Source organism: Molossus molossus, unplaced genomic scaffold (assembly GCF_014108415.1).
Source record: "Molossus molossus isolate mMolMol1 unplaced genomic scaffold, mMolMol1.p scaffold_m16_p_18, whole genome shotgun sequence".
Classification (NCBI taxonomy): domain Eukaryota; kingdom Metazoa; phylum Chordata; class Mammalia; order Chiroptera; family Molossidae; genus Molossus; species Molossus molossus.
In genome coordinates this window covers 39,622,974-39,642,576 of record NW_023425353.1, presented here as the reverse complement: position 1 = coordinate 39,642,576, position 19,603 = coordinate 39,622,974, and the positions used below count along the sequence as shown (strand labels likewise).

Here is a 19,603-nt window from a genome sequence, read left to right as displayed (position 1 = left end):
CAGAGAGAGAGAGAAACATCGATGTGAAAGGAACACATCGAGTGGCTGCCACCTGCACAACCGACCAGGGCCGGGGACAAACTGCAACCGAGGTACGTGCCCTTAGCGGGAACCGAACCCTGGTCTCTCAGGACCACAGGCCGACATTCTAACCGCTGAACCAAACCGGCCAGGGCCTCACATGCTTCTTAGTAATCTGTATATCTTCTCTGGTGAAATGTTTTTTTCAAGTGTTTTTGCTAGTTTCTTTTTCTTATTGGGTTGTTTTCTTACTCGAGTTTTGAAAGTTTTTTGTATGTTCTGGATGCAAGTCCTCAGTCTGTGGCTGTATTTTCATTCTCTTTTTTTATTTTTTATTTTTTTATTTTTATTTTATTTATTTTATTTTTTTTATTGATTAATTTTTGTTGCAGATGATTCTCGTTTTTTCCCCCACTGATTCCCCCCTCCCCCTCCCCTCCCTGCCCCTTCCCCAGATTGTTGTCCATATTTTCATTCTCTTAAGAATTGTTTTTGAAAAGCAGAAGTTTTAAATTTTGATGAATTCCAGTTTATCACATTCTTTTATGGATCTTGGTCTGGTGTTATATCTGAAAAAATCTTATCTCAAGGTCACATAGATTTTCTTGTATCTTCTAGAAGTTTTATAGTTTTAAATATTACATTTAGATCTATAATCTTTTTGAGTTAATATTAGTATATGGTATATGTCAACATTTGCTTTCTTATATATGGATATATTCCATTATTAAAATACTTATTTAAAAGGCTCTACTACTTTTCTTCATTGACTTGCCTTTACATCTTTATCACAAGTCAGTTGTCCATGTATGTGAGGATCTATTTATGGATTGTTATGTTCCATTGATAATATTGGTCTAGCTTAATGCCAATACCACACTGTTATGATACTATAAGTCTTGAAATCACTAGTTTTTTGGGTTGTTGGTTTTACCATCTTTTTTTTTTTTAATCTTCACTTGAGGACATTTTTCCATTTTTTGTTCAGATAGAGTGGGAGGGGGAGAGAGGAGGGGGGGGACATCTACGTGAAAGGGACACATCGAGTGGTTGCCACCTGCATGATCCAACCAAGGCCGTGGACAAACTGCAACCAAGGCACATGTCCTTAGCGGGAACCGAACCCAGGTCTCTCTGGACTGCAGGCTGACGCTCCAACCACTGAGCCAAACTGGCCAGGGCTGTTGTTGTTTGTTTGTTTGTTTGTTTGTTTGTTTGTTTGTTTGTTTCATTTATGTTGGCTATTCTCAGTCCTTTCTGTTTTCATATGAATTCTAGAATCAGCTTGTCAGTTTCTAGGGGGAAAAAAGAAATTGGGATTGTGTTGATCTATAGATCAAGTTGGCAAAAATTAATATCTTAACAATATTGAGTCTTCAGACCCATGCACAATTTATATCTCTCCATTTATTTGGTAATTTTTAATTTCCCAGCAAATTTTGTTATCTCACTGTGCGTGGCTTTTTACATCTTTGAAAATGGTGTCTTTAATTATTTTGGATGATTCTTTTCACCATTCTCAGGTAGTAGTCTTACATACATGTGGTACTTAGTACTTAGCTGAATACACAAGGGGGATATTCTGCAGTTCTCTGGGATTGCCTCCTTGTACCTCCCTCTACCCTCTGTCATTCTCCTGAGAATTCTTTCTCCTGTGTTCTCCCCAGACTGTCAACGCTGTCTGAACTCAGGGAAATAATTTGCCTATTAAAAATATACATAGCTCTGTAAAAGTCATTAAGAAACATTTTATTGATTGAAACAGCTGACTGACATTCCACTGAATATTTTCAGACTTACATTTCACATATTTTGTGAAATGGCAATTTTCTATTATAGTCCAGCAGTATTTTTGAAATAGAAATTCTGTATGTTAGTTTTCTAAACTATTGTGCTAGTTTGACAATGAAAATGGCCCAATTGTAGATGGCATCACCTCCACTTCCTCTTATTTTGTAATTTCTTTTTATCCTCACCTGAGGACATTTTTCCATTTTTTGTTTAGATAGAGTAGGAGAGAGGGAGAGGGAGGGAGGGAGGGAGGGGGAGAGAGAGAGAGAGAGAGAGAGAGAGAGAGAGAGAGAGAGAGAGATATCAAGTGGCTGCCCACCCGCACAACCCCACCAGGGCCAGGGACAAACTGCAACTGAGGTACGTGCCCTTAGCGGGAACCGAACCCGGGTCTCTCTGGACCGCAGCCCGGCGCTCTAACCTCTGAGCAAAACGGCCAGGGCCTTCCTCTTATTTTGTAGGACCTGGTATTGGTGTGTAATTTCGGTGTTTTATTTATTTTTTTAATATGTTCCCAATGATTTTTTTTTAGAGAGAGAGGAAGGGGATGAGAAATAGAAACATCCATCAGCTGCCTCCTGCACTCCCCCTACTGGGGATTGAGCTTGCAACCCCAGCATGTCCCCTGACCTGGGATGGAACTGGCGACATCCTGGTGCATGTGATGATGCTCAACTAACTGAGCCACACAGACTGGGCATGATTACTTCTAAATTTGTAGAAGAAAGTAAATTCAGTATTTGAAATAGGGTACTCTGTACATTTGTCTTTTTAGTGTTACTACTGATGTTTAGATTACAACATGAATTAATACCTACATTCTATCAATAGAATTTACCCCAAGGTAAAAACCATGCCTTCCATTTTTTAGGTTAGTTAGGGAAGTGATCTTAGAGATCAAAAAGTTAAATCAAATTATTATAGATAAGGGAAAACTAGGGCCCTTGGGGCTTTTTACTTGGTCACTTCCATTTAGAAAAGATAGTATAAGAGCCCTGTTTCCTTGATGTTCAGTTTAGTTTTCTGTCCATGTTTTCTCCCGTTTTGTCACCTCTCAATTATGCTTAGCTTTCCTCTTGTTAGGTACAGGTATACAAGCACTTCGTAAATATTTGCTAGCTGAATTTGTTATAATTTGATATGTTAGTTCATTCCCTTGACAGATATGTGCCAATTACTATGCTGGGTACTGGAAAGACCAGTCATACATTCATACCCCTACTCTTCCATGCTCCTTCCTGACTCAGCATATAGTTGTACCCATATTGTCTCCAACTCCTTTTGCCTCACCTTCAGTTTCTGTTTATTCTTCAGGGTTCACCTTATGGTAGGCAGAACTCTAAGATGGTCCACAGGATTCTCATCCCTTGGTGTATATATACTGTATAATCTCCTGTACTGTGATATGATCAGATAGTACCCCTGTGATTACTTGATGCTATCTGGCACAGTTGACTTTAAGAAAGTGAGATTTAGCTGCGTGGACCTGACCTAATTACAAGTACATGAATTCTTTAAATCTGAGTCTAGAGTCAGAGACAAAGGGAGTAAGGGATTTTATGCGAGGCAGATTTTCTGTTGCTGACCTTGAAGATGGGTGGTGGCAAGGACTGTGGGCGTTTTGTAGAAGCAGAGGGCAGCTTCTGGCTGACAGGAAGGAGAACTGGAACCTCAGTCTCACAGCCACAAGTAACTGAACTTTGCTTGAATAAGCCTAGAAGGCCTCCTGATGAGAACACAGCCAGCCCATTGACACCTTAACTTCAGCTTTATGGGAGACACTGAGCAGAGAACCCAGCCAACACCTTGCCTGGACTTCGGCCCTCTAGAACTGTAAAATAATAAATGACTGTTGTTTTAAGCTGTTAAACTTGTGGTAATTTGTTATGTAGCAATAAAAAACTTAAATATCTCTTTCTGGGACGCTTTTCCTGGCCCCCCAGATAATGTTACATCACCCTAATAGATGGTCACAATACTCTGACCATTTCCATTTTAATATACATATTAATTGACTTGTGTCATTTTCAGTAACTTTAGCCCTGGAGATAGAGACCTTGTTTGAATTATTCTCTTATTTATACCCAGTATATGCTAAGTAACAGCCATTTAAAAAGTGTTAGAAGAATGAGTAAAAACAAGACCTCGTCCCCGACTTCAGCAACTTTATTATCTAAAGGTGTTTGGCTATGTTGTGTGTGGATATTTTTGTTTTTGTTTTTGTTTGTATGTGGGGTATGTTTTGGTTTTGGTTTTGGTGGATGGGAGCAGTCAGCTGTCCGTTGCCCAAGTGCAGTGAAGCTGAACTGGCTTCTATCCACCCTCATTTGCCTTGCTTCCTCATCAGTACTTATTTTAGACAATTCAAATCACTTTGACATAGGAAGGTAAATTCTTTAAAAAAGTAAAAATGAAAAATCAAGTGCACTTGACATGCTTGTGGACAAAGGCAGTGTTCCTTATGAAATAATACCTTTTTATCTTTTGCAGCATTCTGTTGATGGTCTGTCAGAGCATTGGCTTTAAAGGGACATATTTACTCTATTTCTCCCAGGGGACATGAATGCTATCTTGCCCTCAATGCTAAGGGACAAGGTTGGTTTTAGGAAAGGCATTTAATAAAGTTTTTAGCATTAGAGTTTCCCTGACAAACTAGAAAGCAACTTTACTGTTGATTATAAGTCTACAGCATTAACACTGAATAAAAGTAAAGTGTAGCCCTGGCTAGTTTGGCTCAGCTGTTAGAGCATCAGCATGCGGGCCAAAGAGTCACAGGTTCAATCCCTGGCCCTGGTCGGGGTCCTGTGGGAAGCAATCAATCAATGCGTCTCTCTCATGTTGATGTTTCTCTCTCTCTCTCTCTCTCTCTCTCTCTCTCTCTCTCTCTCTCTCCCTCCCTCCCTCCCTCCTTCCCTTCCTCCTTCTCCTTCCCCACCCCCCTTCCCTCCCACTCTGAGGATAAATGGAAAAATATCCTTGAGTGAGGATTATAAAAAAAGAAGTAAAGTGTTCAGGGTTGCTGAACACATAGCATGAAGCTATGCAGGAAATAATGGAAACCTCGCAGGTGAAGGGGGTTGCTGGGAGTGCCATTCATTGTTAAGAACTTCCTAATAAGCCAAGGGCACAAACAGTTCTTGATAACATGGGGTTCACTTTTCAGGTTATGCTACTCAAACCGTGTTACATATAAACGAGTCTTCATAGCCGATACATTGCTAATTAATTGTGTATAAGCCAACATACCTGTAATAGCCAGAGCTGGATTTGGGAAATATTCTTCCCCATCACAAATCATGTATTCACAAAGAAAATATTTTCTATTTTATTTGAATTAACATAATTTTAGGTTTCAATGAAAGTGAATGATTTCGATAACAGATTAATAGAGATATTTTTCCCATCTTAATGTGATTACTTATTGCATAAAACATGTAAGTTATAAATTACATAAGTACTGTAAACTAATGTAGCTTTTTTGTTCTAAAGAATCAATTTTTTAAAAATATTGCTTACTGAAGCCTCCGGCCCTGCCCCTCCCCTGGCCCTCACCACACTGTTGTTTGTGTCCATGGGCTAAGCCTGGGTCAATTTCTGGGGGTCTCTGTTCTGTAACATTGGCCTATATACCAGGCTCTTTTAATTATAGTGGCTTTGTAGTGTAGTTTGCTATCAGTTATTGTGATCCCTCCAACTCTGTTCTTCTTTCTCAAGATTGCTGAGGCTATTCAGGGTCTCTTAGTTCCATGTAAATATTTGGAATATTTGTTCTAGATCTGTGAAATGTACCATTGATATTTTAATAGGAGCTGTGTTGAATCTACAGATTGCTTTGGGTAGTTTGAGCATTTTTAATAATGTTAATTCTTCCAATCCATGAACACGACATATGCTTCCACTTGTTTGTATCTCCCTCTATTTCTTTCTTCAATGTCCCATAGTTTTCTGAGTATAGGTCTTTTACTTCCTTGTTTAAATTTATTTCTAGTTACATTATTTTTGTTGTTGCTGCTGTAGTAAATGGGATTGTTTTCTTAGTTTCTCTTTCTGATAGTTCATTATTGGTGTATAAAAATACCACCTGTTTCTGGATATTAATTTTGTATCCTGCTACTCTGCCAAATTAATGTATTAGACCTAGTGTTCTTTGATGGGGTCTTTAGGGTTTTATATGTACAATATCATGTCCTCTGCAAATAATGACAGTTTTACTTCCTCCTTTTCAATTTGGATGCCTTTTCTTTTCTTCTTCTCTGATCACTGTGGCTGGGATTTCCAGTACTATGTTGAATGAGAGTGGTGAAAGCAGACATCCCTGCCTTGTTCCTGATCTTAAGGGAAATGCTCTTAGTTTTTGCCCATTGAGTATGATGTTAGCTGTAGATATTTCTTATGTCCTTTATTATGTTAAGGTATGATCTCTCTATTCCCACTTTGCTGGGACGTTTTATTATAAATGGGTACTGGATTTACTGAATGCCTTTTCTGCATCTATTGATATGATCATGTATTTTCTATTGATATAATCATGTGTCTTCTATATTTACTTATTTATTTATTTATTTTTGGTTAATTCTCGCCCGAGGATATTTTTCCATTGATTTTTAGAGTGGAAGGAAGGAGGGAGGAAGGGAGACAGAGAGGGGAAAAAAACATTAATGAGAGAGAGACACATCGATTGGTTGCCTCCCACACGACCCTGACTGGGGTGGGGAATCCAACCTGCTGGAGATCCCATTCAGTTCCCAAACGTGTGAAGCCACCTGGTCCAGGACTTTTGTTTGCTTGCAGTTTATTTTTTTAATTTTTTATTACTGCTTCAATTTCATTAGTTGTTATCAGTCTATTTAGGATTCCTGATTATTCCTGATTGATAGGAAGGTGATATGGGAGTTTGTCCTTTCACCTACGTTGTCCAATTTGTTAGCATATACTTAGTTGACCATGGCATTTTCTTACAATCTTTTGTATTTCTGTTATGTCAGTTGTTACTTCACCTCTTTCATTTCTGATTATATTTATTTGGGTTTTCTCTCTTTGTTTCTTGATGAGTCTGGCTAAAGGTTCATCAATCTTGTTTATCTTTTCATTGATTTTTTGGGTAATTTTCTATTTTTAGTCTCTGTCATTTATTTTTACTCTGATTTTGATTATTTTCTTTCTTCTACTCACTCTGGGATTTTCTTGTTCTTTTTCTAGTTCTTTTAGGTGTAGGGTTAGATTGTTAATTTGAGATTTTTCTTGCTTCTTGAAGTATACTTGTAATGCTATGAAGTTCCGTCTCAGGACTGCTTTCAATGTGTCCCATAGATTTCGGGTTGTTGTGCATTTTCATTTATTTCTAGGTAATTTTTAAATTTCTTCTTTGATCTCATTGGTAACCCATTCATTGTTTAATAACATGCTATTTAGCCTCCATGTACAGTATTTGAATATTTTTGAGGTTTTTTTTTTTTTTAGTTGATTTCTAGTTTTATATTATTGTGATCTATAAAGATGCTTGATATGATTTCATTCTTCTTGAATTTGTTAAGACTTGTTTTGTGTCCTAACACATGATCTGTTTTTGAGAATGTTCCATGTTCACTTTAGAAGAATGTATATTCTCTTGCTTTGGTATGAAATATTATGTAAATATCAATTAAATTAATCTGATCTAGTGGGTTGTTTAAGGTCATTGTTTCCTTGTTGATTATAATTGCTTTTTGTACATAGACCTTGCATTCATCTACTTTTCTAATCTTATTCTAGCATTTTAAAAAATAGATTCCTTGGAACTTTATCCATAAGTGACATACCATCTGTGAATAGAGACAGTTTTATTTCTTCTTTTCAAATCTACATACCTTTATTTCTTTTTCTTGACTTATTTGACTTTCAGTATGAGGATGACTGGGAATGACAACCTTTCCTTGTTCCTGATCTTAGAAGGAAAGCATTTACAGTGATACCTCGGTTCTCGAACATAATTCGTTCCAGGAGGACGGTCGAGAACCGAATTGTTCGAGAACCGAAGCAATGAAACCAATAGGAAAGCGTGACTCCACAAAGCGTGACTCTCTCTCTGCACTCACACTGATGACGCAAGCAAGGCGCGCTGGGCCGAATGAACGCCATTCGGCTCAACTCGGCTCATCTCGGAAGTTCGAGTTCCAAATATTTGTTCGGATTCCGAGACAAAAGTTTCTCGAATCCCGATTTGGTCGAAAACCGAGGCGTTCGAGAACCGAGGTATCACTGTATCTTTCATCATTAAGTAGGATGTTAGCTGTAACTTTTGTAAATGCCCATTATCAGTTAAAGTCCCCTTCTACTCCTATTCTGCTGAGTTTTTATAATCATGAAAAGATGTTTTGTTAAATGCAATGATCATATGTTGTTTTTCCTTAAGTATTCTATTAATATTTTGAATCATATGGGTTGGTTCTATTTGAAGGAGACTTATGATCCCAGTATAAAACCCACTTGGTTGTGATGTATTATTCTTTGCATATATTGTTGTTAAATTTGTTAGTATTTAGTTGAGGATATTTATGTCTATGATGATGAGCAAAATTAGCCTGTAGTTTTCTTGTAATATTTTTGCCTGGTTTTGGTATCAAGATAATAAAGGATTGCTTCAGAGCCTGGCCAGTGTGGCTCAGTGGATTGAGCTGTCATCCCCTGGACAGAGATCCCGGTTTGATTTCCCTTCAGGGCACATGCCCAGGTTTCCAGCTCGATCCCCAGTAGGCGTGCAGGAGGCAGCCGATCTCATCACATCAATGTTTCTGTCTCTTTCTCTCTCTAAAAAATTAGTAAAAACATATTTTAAAAACTAATAACATATTGGCTTCACAAAGTGCAAAGTTTTAGTATCAGGATAATGAAGTGTTGGCTTCATAAAGTCCATAGATGTGTGGAAATTGGTATTATTTCTTCCTTAGATGTTTGGGTAGAATTTACCATAGAAACTAACTGGGTTTGCAATTTTCTTTCTTGGAAAGTTTTCATCTATGAATTTAATTTTTTTTTTTTTTTTTTTAATATATAACTGTAGGACTATTTGGGTTACCTGGGTTTTTTTTCTTGAGTAATTTTTGTGTCTATTAAGGACTTGGTCTTTTCATCCAAATTGTAGAATTTATAAGCATAAAATTTTCATGCTGTTCTCTTACTCTTCTTCATGTCTTTGAGGGTTGTACTAATAATTCCATCTTGCATTCCTGATAGTGCTTCTTTTTTCTTTTGTCATTCTGGTTAGAGGATAATCAATTTTATAGATTTTTTCTCCCCAAAGAAACAACTATGGGATTTATTAATTTTCTCTATTGCTTTTTTGTTTCAGTTTCTTTGATTTATTAATTTTCTCAATTGCTTTTTTGTTTCAATTTCTTCGATGCTTTCCTTTATTCTTTCTATCCTTCTTGTTTGTGGTTATTATATTCTTTTTCTAGTTTCTTAAGTGAACACTTAGATTATTAATTTGAGAACTTTGTGGTGGAAACACTTAATAGGCAATTGCCCTCTAAATGCTGCTTTAACTTTATCCCACACATTTGATATATTATAATTTCATTTTCATTAAGTTCAAAATATTTTCTAAAGTTCTTTGAGATTTCCTCTTTATAGAGGTAATTTAGAATTAATTTTCTACTTTAACTCTATTAGAGTATCTACTTTGATTTCTATGTACTTGGGGATTATCCAAGCATTTTCTGTTACTGATTTATATTTAATTCTGTTATGGCCAGAGTACATACTTTGTATGATTTCAGTTTATTTTAATGTGTTAGGATGTGGTTTATGGCCCAAAGAGTATAGTTTATCTTGATGAATATTTCAAGTGCAGTTGAAAATAATGTGCAATGTTTTGCTGTTAAGGTAGAGTTTTCTATAAATGTCCAGTTGGATTTAGTTGATTGATAGTGTTGTTCAGGTCATCGATGTCTTTGCTAATTTTTCTACTTGCTTGTTCTGTGCAGAAATTTCTTATAATTGTGGATTGTATCTCCCTTTTTATCACTGTTATTAAGTGCATATACATAACTACTGTCATGTATTTCTGATGAATTGACACTTTTGCCATTATGTAATATCCTCCTTTATCTCCGGCAATTTTCCTTGTTCTGAATTCTATGTCTGATATTATTATTATAGCCACTTTTCGCTGTATTTTCATTACTATTTGCATGGTTTATGTTTTAACGTATTTTTAACTTTTAGCATATGTGTAATTTTATATTTTAAATCATTTCTTATAGATAGTATGTGATTAGGTATTGTTTTTATATCCAAAATAACAATCTGTATCTTTCAATTGGTGTATTTTGACCATTACATTTAATGTGTTTATTGAAATGTCTACATTTAGATCTCCTATTCTATTATTTTCCTTTGTCTTTTTAAATTTTTGTTTCTCTAGTCCCGTTTTCCTTCCTTCTTTTGGATTATTTGATATAGAGTCAGTACTAACTGAAACTTTGGAAAGCAAAACTGTGGATAAAGGGGGTCCGCTTTACAGGTGACAAACTGGACTTGCTATTGGTGTCTGAAGAGTAGGGTGGCAATCTTGTAAGACCGAAGCCTTAGTCTATGGGGTCTGATGCTCTCTCCTGGAAGATAGTGTCAGAATTGGGTTGAGTCGTGGGACACTTGGTTCGTTTTGGAGCATTGCTTGGATGTGTAGAGGAGAAACACCCCCTCCTCCCCACATTGGAATTGGATGCAGAACATTTACACAGTATTTCATTATATGGTTGTTCAAGTACAAGACCTCTCATCTGATGCTCATAACTGGTAGTTGATAAGCTTATCAAAGTCTGACAGAGGGAATCATAAAAAGTGATCTTTAAGCATTTGACTGTAACAAATGTCTTTCCCAGCCAATTTTAAAAATTGGGCCAAGGCTTTTTCATTGACAGTGTGGAGCTCACTGACAAGAGTTCAGCGTTATCTTCTTTGCATAGACCATACCCCCAGTACATTATCTGTAACTCCCATTTTGGGTTTAAGTGATGTGAAAATTTAGGCACTTTAGAATCAAACTTGGGCCAAAACCTCTCCATAGGTTTAATGTTTACCTTAGTGTTTCAGTTGTCTCAGTCACACCCAGTTAAACAGCACTCTTTTTTTTGGTAGCTTGTTTTATTGAGCCTTTATATAGTACTCAATATAGTGGTCATGACAGTTGGTTTTTTTAATTCCTCTTTCATCAGTTTAAATAATATTTAAATAGCATAGTTATGATTGCAGGTACAATTGGCATAAACAGTTGTGGTAACAAATAAATTTTACTCTTGATAAACACATACTCAGTGGTGGGAACAAAAGTGCACAGTTTTATTAGTGGAAATCTAATAGTCAAAATACTTGGTATGCCAAAGTCTCCATTAGCTTTACTCAGGAAACAGAGAATATTGTTTGATCATGTGAGTAAGTTAAATGGAGGTTGGTTAAGAGCTTCTTGTGTTTCATAATTCTAGATAACCATTCCCTACTGATGGGCATTTAAATTGTTTCCATCACTTTGCTTCCTATTTCAATCAATAGATATACTTTATCTTTAGTTTGCACACAAATAGGAATATCTTTATCTAAAAATATTTCCATGGAAAGAAATTATTATATATAAGGGGATAATCATTTTAATAAATTTTACTGAAGGGAATCTTAAATATCTTGTTGCCTGAGTTTTAATATTTAACTGTATTAAATATAAAGATAATAGGTTAAATTTTTTTGTTTTGTTTTTACTTGTTTGTTTTTTTAAATTTTATTTTTGTTACAGATGTTTCTCCTTTTTTACCCCATTGACACCCTCCTCCCCATCCCCCCCGTCCCGTCCCCGGCTTTGTTGTCCATGTCCATTGGTTATGCGTACAGGCATATAAGGTCTGTGGTTTATCTCTACCCTCCCCCCACCACTCCCTCTTCTCAGGGTTGTCAGTCTGTACCCTACTTCCATGTCTCTGGGTATACCCTATTTCTCAGACTGTTATATTCATTATATTCCATATATAAGTGAGATCATGTGGTATTTATCTTTTTCTGCTTGGCTTGTTTTGCTTAGGATAATACTTTCCAGGTCCCTCCATGTCATCTCAAAGGATAAGAGATCTTTCTTTCTTACCGCTGCATAGTACTCCATTGTGTATATGTACCACAGCTTTTTTATCCATTCGTCTACTGATGGACACTTGGGCTGTTTCCAGATCTTAGCTATTGTAAATAGTGTTGCTATGAACATGGGGGTACATATATTCTTTCCAATCAGTGTTTCAGACTTCTTAGGGTATATTCCTAGAAGCAGGATCACTGGGTCAAATGGCAGTTCAATTTTTAATTGTTTGAGGTAGCACTGTATTGTTTTCTATAGTGGCTGCACCTGTCTGCATTCCCACCAGCAGTGTGCTAGACTCCCCTTTTCTCCACACCCTCACCAACACTTGTTTGATGATTTGTTGATGGTGGCCATTCTGACAGGTATGAGGTGATACCTCATTGTTGTTTTAATTTGCATCTCTCTGATGATTAGTGATGTTGAGCATTTCTTCATATGTCTCTTGGCCATTTGTATGTCCTGTTTGGAGAGGTGTCTATTCAGCTCCTCTGCCCATTTTTTAATTGGGTTCTTTGTCTTCCTTTTGTTGAGTTGTATGAGTACTCTATATATTTTGGAAAGTAACCCCTTATCTGATATATCATTGGCAACGGGTTGCCTTTCCATTTTGATGGTTGTTTCTTTTGCTGTGCAGAAGCTTTTGAGTTTGATGTAGTCCCATGTATTCAATTTTTCCCTTGTTTCAGTTGCCTTAGGTGATGTATCAGTGAAAATTCTGCTCCGTATGATGTCCGAAATTTTGTAGCCTACATTTACTTCTAGGATTTTTATGGATTCATGGGTCACATTTAAGTCTTTTATCCATTTTGAGTTTATTTTTGTGTATGGTGTAAGTTGATGGTCTAGTTTCATTTTTTTGCATGTAGCTGTCCAATTTTCCAACACCATTTATTAAAGAGGCTGTCTTTACTCCATTGTTTGCTCCTGCTTTCTTTGTAAAATATTAATTGAGCATAATGTCTTGGGTCAATTTCTGGGTTTTCTGTTCTGTTCTACTGGTCTATATGCCTGTTGTTGTGCCAGTACCAGGCTGTTTTGATTACAGTAGTTTTGTAGTATAAGCTGATATCCAGTATTGTGATCCCACCTACTTTGTCCTTCTTTTTCAAGATTGCTGTGGCTATTCGGGGTCTTTTTTGGTTTCATATGAACTTTTGAAGTATTTGTTCTAGTTCTGTGAACTATGTCGTTGGTATTTTGATGGGTATTGCATTGAATCTATAGATTGCTTTGGGTAATATGGACATTTTGATGATGTTAATTCTTCCAATCCATGAACAAGGTATGTGCTTCCACTTTTTTATATCTTCCGCTATTTTTTTTTTTTTTTTTTCAATGTCCTGTAGTTTCTGCAAATAGGTCCTTTGCTTCTTTGGTTAAGTTTATTCCTAGATATCTTAATTTTTTTGCCGTGATGGTAAATGGGATTGTTTTTTGAGTTTCTCTTTCTCTGAGTTCATCATTGGTGTATGAGAATGCCATCGATTTCTTTTCTTTTTTTTTTTTTTTTATCCTCACCTGAAGACATTTTTCCGTTTTTTGTTCAGATAGAGTGGGAGGGAGAGAGAAGAAGAGAGAGAGAGAGAGAGAGAGAGAGACAGAGAGAGAGAGAGAAAAACATCGATGTGAAAGGGACACATTGAGTGGCTGCCACCCGCACAACCAACCAGGGCCGGGGACCAACTGCAATCGAGGTATGTGCCCTTAGCGGGAACTGAACCCAGGTCTCTCTGGACCACAGGCGGACACTCTAACTGCTGAGCCAAATTGGCCGGGGCCGATTTTTGACGTTATTTTGTATCCTGCTGCTTTGCCAAATTCATTTATTAAGTCTAGTAGATTTTTGATGGAGTCTTTAGGGTTTTCTATGTATGAATAATATGTCATCTGCAAATAATGAGAGTTTCACTTTCTCCTTTCCATTTTGGATCCCTTTTATTTTTGTGTCCTATCGTGTGATCTGTCTTTGAAAGTGTCCTTTGTGCACTTGAGAAGAATGTGAATTCTCTAGTTTTGGGGTGTAATTATCTGTAGACATCTATTAAATCCATTTGGTCTAGTGCTTCATTTAGAGTCTCTGTTTCCTTGCTATTTTTTTGTCTAGAGGAACTATCCAGTGATGCCAGCGGGGTGCTGCAGTCCCCTGCTATAATTTAATTGCTGTCAATTTCTCCTTTGAAGTCTTCCAGAAGATTTTTAATATATATATATTGGTGCTCCTGTATTAGGTGCATATATGTTTATCAAGGTTATATCTTCCTATTGGATAGATCCTTTCAATATTATGTAGTGTCCTTCTTTGTCTCTAGTTATGACCTTCATTTTGAAATCTATTTTACCAGATATGAGTATTGCTATCCCAGCTTTTTTTCCTTTTCGTTTGCTTGGTAGATTTTTTTCCATCCTTTCACTTTCAACCTATGTGAGTCTTTTGTTGTGAGGTGGGTCTCTTGTAAACAACATATAGATGAGTCATGCTTTATTATCTAATCAGGTACTCTGTGTCTTTTGATCGGAGCATTCAGTCCATTTACATTTAAGGTGATTATTGATATGTTCTTATTTATTGCCATTTTTGTTTAGTTTGGTTCTATTTTTCTTTATGTTTCTTTTTACTAATTACAGCAGTCCTTTTAACATTTCTTTCAGTGCTGGTTTGGTGCTAATGTATACCCTTCACCTTTTTTTTTTTTTTTTTTTGGTCTGGGAAGCTCTTTATTTGACCTTCTATTTTGAATGATAGCCTTGCTGGGTGGAGTAGCCTTGGATTCAGATCCTTGTTTTTCATGACCTTGGTTACCTCATGCCATTCCCTTCTGGCCTGTAGTGTTTCTGTTGAGAAGTCAGCTGAGAGCCTGATAGGGGTTTCTTTGTAGGTAACCTGTTGCTTGTCTCTTGCTGCTATTAGGATTCTCTCTTTGTCTTTAATTTTTGGCATTTTGATTACTATGTGTCTTGGTGTGGGCCTGTTTGGGTTCTTCGTACTTGGGCCTCTCTGTGCTTCTTGAACTTGACTGCCTTCTTCCTTCACCAAGTTAGGAATGTTTTCTATTTCTGTCACTATTTCTTCAAATATATTTCCTAACTCTTGCTCATTTTCTTCTTCTTCGGGACTCCTATGATGCAATATTATTACGTTTCCAGTTGTCACACAGTTCTCTAAAGCTGTCTTACTGTTTTTTTATTGTTTTCTCTTTTTGTTTTTCTGATTGGTTGATTTTTTCTACCCTGTCTTCTAATTCACTGATCCAGTCCTCAGCTTCCTCTACTCTGCTGTTTAGACCTTCCAATGTGTTCTTTATTTCTGATATGTCCTTCTTGATTTCTTCTTGGTGGTATTTAATTTCCAATTGGTTGATTTTCAACATTTCTGTGTCTTTACTCATGGTGTTGGTGTCCTTACTCATACTGTTGAGCTTCCTCAAGATCATGGCTCTGAATTCCAGCTCTGTTAACTTGCTTAACTGCTCCACATTTATCTCATCTTTGGTAGAGGTCTCTTGTTCATTCATTTGGCTTTTGTTTCTTTGTTTCGCCATTTTGGGTATCACAGTGGGCTTTGGAGTCTGCCAAATTTTCCCTGTTGGTATTGGTGTTCTGCTGTTTGTGGCTCCCTCTCCTGGGTTTGGATGAGCCAGGGAGGACTTACATTAAACACCACTATCAAGTCTTATTTTCCTGGTTAGAGTTGCTGGCCTAGGAATGGTTCAGTTATTCTCTAGCTTTTTGCCTGGGGGCTATCAGTAGGGGTTACTTGAAGAGACTTGGGTTCTCAGTTGAATGAAAAACTCCCTCAAGTGCTCAGTGAAAGGGGATTTTCCGAGTGTGGGGCAGATGCTGGTTGGTAATGAGCCTCAATTTGCATTTCAATGGCCCACCTGAGTGGGGTTGAATCCCCGAGGGAGAGGCCACCACCTCTCCCCAGAGCCCTGGGAAGGAGTAAGATGGCCACCATCCTGCGTGGCTACAGCTCAGCAAAAGCTCTGAGTGCCTTCCAAATCTCAGTGTCCCCACACAGTTCCAGTCCAGTCTGCCCTCCCTCTGCCGGAGCTTAGGGTGAGTGGCTGTGGCTATTTTAGCGTCTGTCCCACCTCTGGGCTGTGGAGCTGCTTTGGAGTTTAACCTGAGTGCGCTGCTCTTGGCTAAGGCCCCTGCTGTCTGTGGGTTCCCAACCCCTGTCTCGCACCTTCGCAAGCTGCTCTTCTGTTGCTTTTCCCCGACGATTTGTCTTTATTTTAGTTGTAATTCCAGTTTGGTCCTGGGAGATGGTCTGTGTGGCTTCCATTCACTCTGCTGCCATTTTGGAATAGGTTAAATTTTTAATTGACTAATTTGTTCCCCTTTTTTCTTAAATTGGTTTTGTTGAGAGGGAAAACTCTGTTCATGAATCATAAGATACATTATAATAGTATTCAAGGCATTGAGTCATATGATTCCAGACATTCCTCACACATAAATGACTCGCTGTGTGTGTTTTGTGTATAGTTTATCCTGTGTAATAGAAATGTTTCTCAATTTGAGTAGGTCTGATGATATTTAAACACTCTGGGGAAGTTTGCTATTTAATGATGAACACTGAAAAGCCTTAAGCCAAGGACTCAGCTTTCAATAAAGTCTGATATTTTAGTGGTTCCATTTTACCTTTTTCAGCGACTAATTGTTCAGTAATTTCTGTGCCAAGAATTCTGTTTGCTGGGGTAAGTACTCGTATAAAAAACATGGTCTTATGGAAATTCATTGTGGTTAAAGAGATAAGAATTTTTAGCTTGGTAAACAACATTAATAGCTGCTAGGCCAATCTCCCTGTACTGGAGCATCTGTTACTATTATAAGGAAAAAACAACATCCCAAATATATTAAAATTTTACGAGGAAGTGTATGAAGAGCCAGTGGTAATTGTTACATCTTTATAATATCTTGATATATTATTAGCCTTTTTTGATTGCCTATGAATTATTTTAACCTCTCTTTTGATTAGCTGTTTTTCCTAATTTATTCTCAGTAGTCTGTCTTTCTTACAGTAATTGGAGTGTTGCCAAACTGGAAAATTATTATAATGTGAAATTAAAATTTTTTATTCTTTTAAATCTTGAAAGTTACAATATTCTGGCATGGTAGGAGACCTGAAAATACAATACCTATTCAAAGAAGAAGTTTAATTTCTAGGCTATTAAGAAAAACTGTGGTCTAGGTTTGTGGGGCAACTCTGTTCTGTAAGATTATTCAGGATTCTGTTGCTTGGCACACTTCTGGGTTATTGGCCTACCTTTTTGTGGTCAAAGCTGGCTCAGTTTCACATCTGCCTTCCAGCCTGTGTCAAGTTGGAAAGTCTTAGTTCATCTCTAAGGTGGTTCTCCTTTTAGGAAGTAACAAAACTTCAGGGCAGCCTAGAAATGTATTCTCTGTTCTAAAACTTTATTCCTGTATACAGAGGGAAAAGGGACAATTGAAAACAACTAACCATCTGTCACAAAAGCCTGTATAAAAAAAATTGGATGTAAATTTCAAAATAATTATTTCTAAATGAATCGCTTTCTCAGATGCAACCAAGTCAGCAACACTCTGTTGCAACTTTAGATGAGTTGTAAATATGAATTAAAAATCCTAGAATGTGACTTTCCTAAGATCTTGCTTCTCAAACTGGAGAACATTGTTGTTTGAGGGGTGGAAGTACACAAAGCCATACATTAGACGTAGCTTCTCCTCCTGGGGGGTGATTTGTAAAACTGTAGTTTTGGTATTTAGAAAGATAGGAATATATATTTAGAGCCAAAAATGGAACCAGCAGGAACTCTAAGGAAGATTGTTTTAAGGGATAATTTCAGATTCCCAGAGGTAGTTTCCCTTTTTGCCACTATGGGCACTCCTGTGGAAACATTTTCATAAGCAAACATTTTGATTTTTTAACATTTGTTTTATTTAGTTGTGTCAACAACTCTAAACTGTAAAATTGTGGAAATATATTGTGGGGTTGCAGTATGAAATAAAATTTGCCTATGTATGTCAGAAGCTTGGGTATTTTTAATTCAAAGGAAGTCTTAAGAAGCTATTTCTTTATCCTCTTAGATTTTTCTTTTATTCTTTTTTTTCTTTTATCCTCACCCGAGGACATTTTTTCCATTTTTTGTTCAGATAGAGTGGGAGGGAGAGATAGAAAGAGAGAAACATCGACGTGAAAGGGACACATCGAGTGGCTGCCACCCGCACGACCAAGCAGGGCCGGGGACAAACTGCAACTGAGGTACACACCCTTAGCGGGAACTGAACCCAGGTCTCTCTGGACCGCAGGCCGACACTCTAACCGCTGAGCCAAACCAGCCAGGGCAGATTTTTCTTTTATTCTTTGCTGCACTTTTTATCATTCTTTTAAAGCCCCCCCCACACACACACATACACACACTTTTTTTTTAGGTTTTTCTTCTAGCAAGTAAATACTTGGGGACTTACAGACTAAACTAGAGTTGTGGAAATAGTAGGCTGGTAGTTTAGTTTTTCTTCATTTAAAGAATATTAAAATTAATTTTCTATTAAAATTTATGTGCCACCTTTCCTTCTTATCACAGGACAATGAAAAGAGAACTCCACTGCATGCTGCAGCCTATCTTGGAGATGCAGAGATCATTGAACTGCTTATTTTATCTGGTATGGTAAGCTCTATATAATAAGAGCACATCATGCATATTTTTGTCATAATTAATATTTATTGAACCTAATTGACTATTCCTTCATATTTGTTTAATAAGCTGAAATTTACTGGTTCATTCTACAAATACTGATCTCATCATATGCCCAGTACTGTTCCACAGGTTAGCGTACATTAGAGAGCCAAATAATTCAAACACATGCTTTCTCAATAAATATAATTTATAATAATGTGGCTACAACAAAAATATGCTCTTGTAGAACATATGTTCTAATAATAATAATAATAATAATAATAATAATAATAAAAAGGCTATAAATACAAGTAAATTTTACAGTATGTTAGAAGGTGAGAAGTGCCATAAGAAAAAGTAGATGAGAATAATGGGATGAATGAGCGTTATATAGGGTAGGGTATTTACAGAGTATTTGTAGTGGCTCTAATTGACCATGAGGTACTTGGAGATTATTACAGTTCTCCAAAGGGGATGTGATGGTCACTTAATCCAAGTACAGCCATGGAGGTGGTAAAAAATGGTATGATTATAGGTATATTTTGAAAATGGTACGAGCAAGATTTCTGTCTTTAAATAGCTTTTACCTAATTCTGTTTGAGGGCTTGTAAAACACATTTTTTAGGAATTTACTTTATTTTTAAATTCTTGTAAACTGTTTAAGACTTTACAATATGAAGTAATGGTACAACTGTCTCTCGTAGGATAGCTCCTATTTGGACAGACTGTCTGTAGTCATAAAACAGGCAGTCAAACAGAGCTTAGAAATATTTTTGTTGTAGCCACATTATTATAAATTATATTTATTGAGAAAGGATGCATGTGTTTGAATTATGCCAGTTGCCAGATTATGTAGATATGTGAATAATGAATGCAGTTGGAGAAATAGTAGTATAATTCCTTGGAAGAAGGAGCACTAAGAGAAATTTTGAATGCCAATCCTATTAAATTGTAGCCTAAACAGAATTTTGCCTTTATAAATTTATAAAACTTTTAAGATCTGATTTTTAATAATGAATTTTATAATCATATG

General features: G+C 36.8%; 1 protein-coding gene across 19 annotated transcripts in view; it reads left to right on the top strand.

The window, feature by feature from the left end:
- The window catches only part of ANKRD28 (ankyrin repeat domain 28), a 172,177-nt gene that overhangs the window by 72,642 nt on the left and 79,932 nt on the right, over positions 1-19,603 (top strand). For 17 of the 19 annotated variants that reach the window (XM_036266215.1, XM_036266216.1, XM_036266218.1 and 14 more), the window contains one exon: positions 18,478-18,556. In XM_036266215.1, the coding sequence (XP_036122108.1) occupies positions 18,478-18,556 (79 nt within the window). Of the gene's footprint in view, positions 1-16,564; positions 16,612-18,477; positions 18,557-19,603 lie in introns of those variants that run through there. The other 2 variants (XM_036266221.1, XM_036266223.1) reach the window with 2 other exon arrangements.